The sequence below is a fragment of the Megachile rotundata genome, chromosome 3, assembly GCF_050947335.1.
Source record: "Megachile rotundata isolate GNS110a chromosome 3, iyMegRotu1, whole genome shotgun sequence".
In the NCBI taxonomy this organism is placed as follows: Eukaryota; Metazoa; Arthropoda; class Insecta; order Hymenoptera; family Megachilidae; genus Megachile; species Megachile rotundata.
The window spans coordinates 4,547,826-4,558,258 of record NC_134985.1 but is presented as its reverse complement, the minus strand read 5'-3'; the positions used below and the strand labels follow the sequence as shown (position 1 = coordinate 4,558,258).

General features: G+C 41.0%; 1 protein-coding gene across 1 annotated transcript; it reads right to left on the bottom strand.

Moving 5' to 3' along the window:
- Positions 1 to 324: 324 nt before the first annotated feature.
- On the bottom strand, positions 325 to 5,532 carry LOC143264053 (uncharacterized). Its single transcript, XM_076529373.1, has 2 exons — positions 3,785 to 5,532; positions 325 to 457 (listed from the first exon to the last, which is right to left on the bottom strand). The coding sequence occupies exon 1, from the start codon at positions 4,850 to 4,852 to the stop codon at positions 3,827 to 3,829; it is 1,026 nt and encodes a 341-aa protein (XP_076385488.1). The 5' UTR covers positions 4,853 to 5,532; the 3' UTR covers positions 325 to 457; positions 3,785 to 3,826.
- Between the last annotated feature and the right edge of the window lie 4,901 nt (positions 5,533 to 10,433).

Here is a 10,433-nt window from a genome sequence, read left to right as displayed (position 1 = left end):
CGGTCGAGTCGAGTGTGCCGAATAGGGTTTTGCTAATCGTCCCTATGAAATCGAAGATTCCACGCCGGACACGCGAGGAGCTGCTTTCTATTCCAGCCGTGTATAACGCATTGCGCAGCTCTCCTCGAATGTGGCTGAAATCTTTTAGTCGTTTAATGAGTCGGTCACGCGAGGAACAAGCAAATCGATTGCCCATTACTTCTTTTACGCATAAGCCGGTCAGAACGCGCTGATAGAGGTCTTCTATTTGCTTGAGGTCGTCGTCGATGTGAGCGAAGTCGTACCCTACAACTATTTTCCATTGTTCGTGGAATATTCGGACCGTGTTTAAGTGCTCAAGGAAGACAGTTTCCTGATCGTTTAGCGGGGAAAGATGATATTTTTCGTCTGATGTCGCCGAAGTTGTCGCCATTAGCAGAATTAGAGCGGTCACGAAATGTTTACTGTGTTCCATGATCTGGAATCGATTGTTTAAAGATTTTAACGTTGGTTCTATGATGAACGCTTGGTTTTCCATATTCGTTTATTTTTACAGAATGTTTCTCTATCACCTCGATGACCTCGAAAGGTCCTCGCCATTTCTCTTCTAGCGGTTTGGCGTTATAATGCCGTACCAGGATTAGGTCGCCCTTGTGGATGGGATCGAGGTGGTCGTAGGACGTGGAGGGTCGTTGCGTTTGGAGGTTGTCGATTGTTTCAATTATTTTGTTTTCGTGTTGTAGTTTGAGGTTGTCGATCTGTTGCTGAAGCGTCAGTCGTTCGTCTTGTTCGTCGAGAATACTATTGGGTTCGTAACCTAACTGTAATTCGAATGGAGTGTAACCTGTGTTACGGTTTGTCGTGCAGTTGTAGCTGAGCATGGCCTTGGGTAAGAGTAGGTCCCATGGGTTTTCGGGAGACTGGTAGCATCTGATGTACTCTTTCAAAATTATGTGCGATCTTTCATTCTTGCCGTTAGATTGGGGGTGATAGACAGACGTGAGGATGTGTTTTGATTTCATTAAGTTACAAAATTCTGTGAACTCCTGCGACGTGAATTCTTTCGCGTTGTCAGTAAGTAACTCTTTGGGTTTTCCGAATATTCTTAGCCACGAAGCCCAGACGGCTTGTATGATGGCCGCAGTTGATTTGTCCGTTAACGGTTCGCACATAATGTACCGGGTCAAGTAGTCCTGAATAACCAGTATGTATTTGTTTTTCCGCGGAGTTTCGTCTAGTGGTCCTATGATGTCTAGTGAGATTTTGTCGTTCGGTTTCGTGGGAATGTCCGTCGCCTGTGGTATGTAAGTTTGTCGTTTAGTGTCCTTGTTTCTTTGGCATATTTCGCATTGCTCTATGTACTCTTTTACGTCACGCGTGATGTTGGGCCATTCGTATTGCTTACGGATTTTCTGTAATGTCTTGTCGTAAGCGTAGTGTCCGCCGAACAGTGAGTCATGCGCTAGTCTAATTATGTCCTTAGGATTATTGGGGGTTGGTTTGGAGAGGAAGACTTCCAGGTCGCGGTTTAGTTTTGATAATAGAGTAGCTATTTGTGTGTCGTAATGTCTGTCTTGGATCACGTTGATTTTGTCTTTGCCGTTTAGTGCTTGTGTAAAGGTTTGTATTTTGAGCCTATCGGTTTCGTGGGGAGATAGGTACGTTTTATTTTTCTCAACTATTTCCGGAGGAGTCTCGGCATAGACAATGGTAGGAGCATCTTTGCAATAACCGTGACAGATAGTGACCTGGGAACGGATTGTGGGGGCCGTTGGGACGTCATTGTTTGCTACTTTTACTAAGTCTTTTATGAAGTCGTCGTCTGTTAAGTCCTGGGGGTTGTTTGAGTAATAAGTCAAATATCTGTCTATTTCGTCTCCTACGGTGTCTCGCTGCGTGATTCTAATTTTGCTTCTGGATAGTGCATCGGCGTTGGTATTTATTTTTCCTGGTTTATAGACTATTTCGTAGTCGTACTCTAGCAGCTTGAGGCGCCATCGCATAAGGCGGGAATTTGGGTCTTTGACGTTCATTAACCATACTAGCGGCTTATGGTCCGTCACGATGGTGAATTTACGCCCGTATAAATATTGGTGAAAATGTTTAGTGGCCCATACTATAGCTAATAATTCCTTTTCTGTGGTGGTGTACCTCGTTTCCGCGTTATTAAGAGTGCGTGATGCGTAGGCTACCGGTTTATCCGATCCGATCGGGCCCTGGGATAGGACACCGCCTAGTGCGTGATTACTCGCGTCTGTCGTAAGAACGAACGGTTCGTCCCAATTGGGGTACTGTAACACGGGCTGGGTCGTTAGAGCGTTGCAAAGGTTTTCGAAAGCCATTTGCTGCTCGTTGGTCCAGAGGAATGCGGTATCCTTCCTTAGTAGCTGATTGAGCGGTTTTGCTATTTTGGCGAAATCTTTTACGAATTTCCTATAATATCCGCACAATCCTAGGAATTGTTTGATTTCTTTCGCGTTTTTCGGCACTGGGTAGTTCCTGACCTTGTCAATTCTGTTAGGGTTAGGTTTAACACCGTCGGCCGATATGACATGGCCTAGGTACTCTAATTCCGGTTTTAAGTATTCGCATTTGTCAGGTTGCAGTCTTAGTCCACATTGTCGTAAACGTTCGAATAGTGTTCTAAGGTTCTTGTTATGTTCGTCTAAAGTCCGTCCGAAAACAACTATGTCGTCAATGTATACGAGGCAGGAACTACCAATTAGACCTTGTAAGCCGCGATTCATTATTCTCTGAAATGTGGGGGGCGCGTTTTTTAGTCCGAAGGGCATTCGTACGAATTCGTAGTGTCCGTCTTTGTCGGAGAAAGCCGTTTTATGTATGTCTTTTTCGTTGATGCCGATCTGGTGAAAGCCTGAAGCGAGGTCGAAAGCCGAGAAGTATTTCGCGTTACCGAGTTTGTCTAGTATCTCGTCTATGTTGGGGATTGGGTATGAATCCTTAATTGTTTTTTCGTTTAGTTTCCTATAGTCTATCACTAATCGCCATTTTCGTTTCCCGGACGCGTCTGATTTTTTCGGAACTATCCAGAGCGGGCTGTTATATGGGCTGTCGCTGTCCCTAATAATTCCCTTCTCTAGCATGTCCGCTACCTGTCGTTTGATTTCGTCTTGGTGTATTGGGGGATACCTGTATTGTTTGGTGTGTATCGGCGTTTCGTCTGTTGTTTTGATCTCGTGTTCAAGGATCGCGGTTTTGGGGAGCTGGTCACCTGGGAGTAGAAAGATATCGTGGTAATCAGAGATGATTTCCCATAATTCCTTCCTACTTTCCGTCAGGTGGTCTAAGCGGGTATTTTCTTGTAGGGCTGCTAATCTTTCGTTGGCTTTCTCGCTACCGTTGATATGGAAAACCAATCGCTCGTCGAAGTCCTCAATGGAATCGATTTGCGTTTTTAGAAAATCTGAGAGAATTGGTGTCCCGTTTGCATCGACTTTCGTGATTGCTCCAGTTCCTGATGTGAAATTTACGAGTACAGTTTTGTTGCCGCAGTTATTATTGACCGGTTTCCGACATTTTTTTACAATGTTTCCGACCCTGAATTCGTTACAAGAGAGGGAGAAATCGTGATTGAATAAGAAGTCCGCGCCTAGTATTCCGTCTTGCATTATGGGGGAGTTATCATCTACGACTTGAAATCTGTTACATTTGTTATTGAAGGGGATAAGTACGGAATATAATGTGTTAGTGGTGTTGTTTGTAATGCCTCTGAGTGTTAGGGGTGCGCCTTTATGTAGGGAGTTGTCGGTTACTTGTCTTTCCTTAATGATAGAGATCTCGCTACCTGTGTCGATGAGGAAGGTCGTCGGTCGGAGTCCTGGCAGTTCTAATCGAACAAACGGGGACGAGTCCACACAATGCTCCTCTGCTGAGGTTGGCCTGGCGTTCCCGATGGTGACCGTCCGTCCGGCGGTTGGGTGTTCGGTGGGGCCCAGCGAAAATTTCGTTGTTGCTCGCTAGGACGTCTCGGCTGGTCCCTTTGTTTGGTTCGGCACTCCGGTTCCGTGTGTCCTCGCCGTCTGCAGTACGTGCATTCCATGCTCCTCCAGTCCGGGACTGGGTACCTCTGGATCACAGGGCGATGCTCTATCACTCTCCTTGGCTCCCTTGGAGGTTGCAACGTCCGTGCCTGTTGTTGCATGTACTGTAGTTCCATGTCGTACATGCGTGCGGCTTCGAACGCTTGGTTCAGCGTTTCCAACTGTTGGCTGAACAGGTACTGCGATATTTCCGGCCTGACGTTGCGACGGAAACATTGGATGCCCTCCTCGTTGCATATGATTTCTTTGATGTCGATGTATGACTGCAGTCTTCTCTCGGTGTTAATGGCTGTTATTAATTCGTCTTGGATTTGTGAGAAGCGTTGTATGAAATCGTTAATTGGTTCGTTGGACCGTTGCTTGCACACATCGCGTTTAGTTTTCAAAGCCGAGGTATCGACCGTTTTCCCGTACATGAAACGGATCTTTTCTATTAGTTTCGGGATTGATGTAATAGTATCCGGCCTAATTGTAGAAGCTGCGCGTCCTTTCAGTTTTTGTGATATAATTGCGAGCAACAACAAGGCATGCTGCTCCGGGTGTAGCATGGAGGAGACCTTGATTAGCGTGCTTATGAATACCTCCGTGTTGTTTCCGTCGAAGTCAGGGATCAAAGGTAAGCATTGGTCGTATCTTCCTATGGTGTAGTTTCCGGGCGTGTCGTCGACAGGGGCCGGTTGTGCGTTCGTCGTCATAGGTTGTGTAGGTCGGGATTCTTCTAGTGCTTTAAGTCTATCGCAGACTTGTAGGAGTTTTTCCGCTAATATATTCATGTCTACTTGGAATCTGGTCGGGCTTTGCGTTCTTGACATTACACCGGACGGAGCAGTCACGTAGTCGATCAAAGTGTCGGACAGTGTATCGGTTGAAAGACTTACGTTGGTTCTGCTCCGCCGCCAGTGAGTCCACTTGTGGTCCAGCTTGCGGGTTCCTCGAGATTCTTCGAGTTCTTTTTAGGATACCCCAACGATTCCTCCTCGGAGGATATCTAGTTTGGCTAGAAGATTTTCCGTTGGTTGAAGTCCACAGACAGTATCCCACCGCTGCCACCAAATTATGTCGTCAAATCAGGAAGAACTCGGCTGGATGTTGTTTAAGACGTTTATTTTTCTTCTAACTGTTACAGTAACGCCCGCACAGAGTCAAGGTTAACTTAAAAACTGAGTATCTGGGTCCGTCGAAGGGCCTTCTTATATACTAGAATTTCGAAGGGGTGGTAGCCCAGTGGTAGGGAGAGGGTCCTGGGAAATGAGGTTTTTCCACAAAACCATAATTAGGTAGGGACATAGAAAGGAAACCATAAATTGGCGATAAGTGGTTTTCGTAGTCTAACGGATGTTGGCGCCGATGGTCCGGCTTGATAGGCAGGTCCCAAATCTTGGGACCGAGAGTGGTGTGACAAGGGATGGAAAAGTTACGGGGTATGGAAAGTTATGGGGGTCCTTCCGGGAAGCAGGGAAAGCTGGGCGATAGAGATCCGAGGGTTACTCGACACCGTGAAAGACCGAAATTGGAGAATGTCAACTTTCACCGGCGAATGTCAACACATACCAAATACGTCGGTGAAAGATCGAATATTTTATTACATTTTTGTACATTCGGACCCTCACCGGTGTATGTCAACAATCACAGATATGCTCTGGTGGAGGTCTAAAAGAGAAGAGCCGACAAAGAAGTGACTGGCTCTCTGCCGCCAAATCTTGTGTTCTGCATGGAGTCAGTCAGCTTTGTCAATCTTATGCAAGCTTTGATGATGCAAGCAACGTTTTCTTAATTTTTTTTCCAATACCGTAATTTATACTGAATGGATACTGCAGTAATCCTTTCTTGAAAAGTTAAATGCATTAATTGCGGGTAAACGAGAAAACAATTGTTTTTATTTTTCTCAAGAAAAGTACTCTAAAATACGTTCTGAAATGGTTTCTGCTAAAACCAAGTGCAACATACTTTTGGATTACAGACGATTAAAACATTTTGATATTTTAAAAATTAATGATAAAAGGAAATTAATCGTACCATTAAAACCAGGGGAAACGAATATACAGCATTATGTTACCAATGAAGAATTGTTCAGTATACTATATGAAACTCACGCCAGAATAGTCCACGGAGGAAGAACACGTATGCTTAGAATGTACTATGTGTTTTAAATTCTTGGTCACTCCTCTCAGAAAAAGAGGCGAAAAAGTTACGTCACCCTTGTGACATTTTATAGCGACTGAATTACGGAAAATAAAATATCTCTATATTTTAATAAATATAAATATAAATCTCTGTATTTAGCAAATATTTCGGACATACACCAAGCGACTATGTGAATGTTGACATTCACCGGTGAAAGTCGACATTCTCCAGATTTCGGTCTTTCACGGTAACATATACACATGTATATTAAGCGAGTAAAATTAAGGGACACGTATTATATATCTTTTATCGGTTAACACGCGATTTTGACGAGTGAAACCACCTCAAATTTTCGACCCACAAGCACTATCTTAAAAAACAATATTTAATGGTAGAGTTTTATGGTTTTAATGTATAATAACAAAGTATAAACAAATTGGCCAAAGTACAATTTGCTTAATTTGCATCTTTATAACGAGAAACAACAACAATTTTCAATATTTTATTCCTTATTCCTTCCGAATAACCAATATCAATATCGAACAAATTTGATTTACTTGGTTTAAGTTAATAACAAATAATTAGTTTATACCCTATCTGTAAATAATGCATACCAGGATCTTATTCTTAAATGTTTTATTCATTATTTGATTTAACTTTCAAGTTTTTCTGTTAGCAATTACATTGTCACGGTGCAAACGTGTTTATTCGCGATCACGCTCAATCGTCAAGCTCAAAACTGTCGTTATCGCGTTTGGGCGCGCGCTATGTATTCTCGCCCTCTGATTGGTCAGAGTTTTTCGTTAATAATTCAAAAACTAAGCCTCTGTCAACATTTTGATAAAGTTGTTCAGTATCAACCTACCTATCACCCCTTAAAATTATGCACAATGGTAGAAAAACACCCTATATATTGTATAAATCAATGGAGATAGAATTAAACGCTCATTATTTCCAATTTTCATGCAAATTTGAATAAATTAGAAAATAAGATGATAAAAAATTACTTTGTTATAAATTACATTGTAACAAATTTCTTTACATTTTGTTACTGTACATAAAGGCTGTCAATTTTACCATTAAATGTTTTTATCTATCTTCATTGATTTTGTGGATCGAAACTTTGAACAGTGGATGGATAAATTTATTGCATCAAATTCCTACACTTAAACTTTAAGGTGAATGTATATATTCAAATATTATTATATGGGAGTTTCGTTGTATAAATTTTATTTTGTTCTTTGTCATAAATTATAGTGAAGTAGAATTTAGAAGTCGCTGTGTAAATTTAGATGAGAAACACAATATTGTACAGAATAGAGTACCTGTAACAACAAGAAATCATTTTATAGTACGAATGATCTGTGGGAAGTAATGGTATACTCCTAAATTTGAAAAGTATTGATTAATATTTTCTATTCCTGTTGCGGCGTAATCATAAAATCATAAATCCATCTTACTTTTCCGATTTCATTAAGAACCTTTGAGTGACTGCAGTTTCCTCTTTTGCTCTTTATTAAAGAAATGTTCCGAGTTGCTTGGAATATAATTAGCTTAATATTTATGGGTATCCTGTCAAACCCAAAAACGTTTCATTCTTACAATTTTAAACGGATAATTAAGACTATATGAACGTCTCCACAACTTGACGTTCTTAACAATTGAGAATAGCCTTCTAACAGGCCAAAAAAGCACATCTTTCTAGTGCCAATATATGTTTCCTTAAAGAAGTTTATTTCCTTGATCCTAAACTGTGCATCCCTGCGGTGTGCAGTGTTTACGAAATCCTTGCTTACTCGGCGGGCCAAGGCACTCGGACTCGATCATTCAGCAGTCTCGCAGTGTACCCCATTACCCAGCTCCTTTGAAGGACTTAAATCACTCAAGTATTTGGGTCACCTTATTAACGAACGATATTTACAACCTTAGAATGGAGGCTAAAAGTCTCACGATCTCATTCGGTAAACCACCTCACCAATCACTATTTTTTCCAAATAACAAACTGTCCTGATTGGTCCTTTATGGTGACGCCTTCACGACCTGATCTTCCTCCATTCCTTTATTGTCTGGCAATTTTGAAGCAACTCGTTTAGTCTTGGATTACTACTGTAACGGGCAATAACTGAACTACTTTCGGTGACACACTCATCTTTGCGAATTGGCGCAACTATCAACTATTTTTGGTGACACACTCACCTTTGCGAATTGGCGCAACTATCAAATACTTTCGGTGACACACACTCACCTTTGTAAATCATCGCATCAACAACAACAACATTCGCAATCAAGACACGAGGGTACACTGGAGTGCTAAAGTGGGACGGAAAATCAACTTCCGTTGATCCGATCAACTTTGAGACGATCTGTAAGCCATACGAGCTGCAATACATCAGTACTTCGAACTGCCTTCCACACAAACTCACAATCAAACTGATAAGCCTAACCTGCTTCCAACACATAAAAGAAACCCGTCAACTTGTGGGATGACGATGTTCAACTTTCGTCTACTTGGACACTCCAATGCGAAGGACTCTGAGCAACTTTATAAATCCTATTTTACAACAATTATTCAACATATAATTTCCATCACTGTAGCAAGTTGTGGAAACGCTATGGGTCGAAGATTTACAACCTTCGAGAACAGTGAGACAAAAAGGTCTCATTTACCCACCGCGCGAACAAGAAGCATTAATTTGATTGCCGCAAAAATCGCTTTCTGATTTACTATGTTTTGTTAAACTCAATGATCTTTCTAACTTTATTGCTGATTAACCGTTATCCGTTAAGTAGCATCCGTACATTTTACTTTCCCGCTTCTTTTAACTTCGTAGTATGTAATTATAATATTTTTCGTAGCTGTCTATTTGTCTATTCCCAACAGAACGTACCACTCCAATTTCTTTTCAAGCATTGTACATGTGAATCAACCACCGAATAATAGAAGCGTGGGAGAGAAAGTACATATGGCTCTAGAAGCGATCGAGCTCCATCTTTTCCGGAACACGTGAAAAACGAACGAATGATTTGTAAGCGACAGCTGAGATTTGTGGAAGGTACAATATAAGTTTTCATTCAGACACGTTTCCCGGAATTTTAGTTGGACGTCATTAAAATAGATAACTATTTTACATATATCAAGTTTTATATGCGGTACGATAATGAAGGAGGATTACTTACCATCCTCTCGTCAATCAATTATTTTCTAAATCGATTGGACTCACTAAATTCACAGTGAAACTGCTCCCATTACGTAGTACAGGTTTCGTAGTACAGTAAATATTCGATATGTGCACAAATGATCTGTACGATATGTGCACCAAAGTTATCCCCACCACTGGGGGGAAGACCCCTTCAGACGCCAAGAAGCTCGATCGCCGAGAAATGTAAATTGATCCGAGCCTTAGTGTGTCCGTGAGACAATACCAATGCAAATATAAAACTTTTTTATTTTTTATTTTTCCGATATCCAACTTTTACCAATAGATTCTTTACATTTTTCTGATTAAAATAAGACCAAACACGACATAATTTGGACTATATTTACTGGTGTAATTGCCGATAAAAGTTTCTCACGTCGAAGAGGATAGCGAGTCAAAAAGAGAGAGACGCTACGATCGTAGCAGTCGGCAAAGATCAAAAGTCTGTTTGATTGTTTGCAATACTTGAGCATTGCTAATTTTTTTATTTTTCATCCATTTTTTTATATAACTTTCTCCATCATATTCGAGACATTTTCCTGATTAAAATGAGACCAAACACGACGTAATTTGAGTTATATTTACTTGCAATATCTTATTAGAGTAAAATCATCGATGTACGCGTAACACTTGAAATTACAAGTAAATATGTCTCGAAGTATGTCGTGTTTGGTCTCATTTTAACGACAAAAATGTTACAAATATGATGGAAAAAATTTCACAAAAAAAAATAAAAAATAAAAAAGTTTTATTCTTGCATTAGGAGTGTCCTTCTGGTAGGTCACTGTTTGTTTACGTTCAGTCTCCTTCGCTCGAAATGTAGGAACTGTACGATATCTGCACCAGTTCGGTCCCGAGAATGGTGCACATATCGAATATGTACTATACATAGTCTAAATTATTTAGTGTTTAGTCTTATTTTAATCGGAAAAGTATGAAGAATACATTAGTAAAAGTTGGATAACGAAAAAATGGAAAATAAAGAAGTTTTACTCATTAGTATTATCCCTTAGTATGTTTCCGTTTGTTTACATTCGGTATCCTTCGCTCGCTGTCCTTTTCTACGTTCGGC

Bases quoted from the DNA above. Each gene is read 5' to 3' on its own strand.
- LOC143264053 (XM_076529373.1), bottom strand. From the start codon at position 4,852: ATGTCAAGAACGCAAAGCCCGACCAGATTCCAAGTAGACATGAATATA.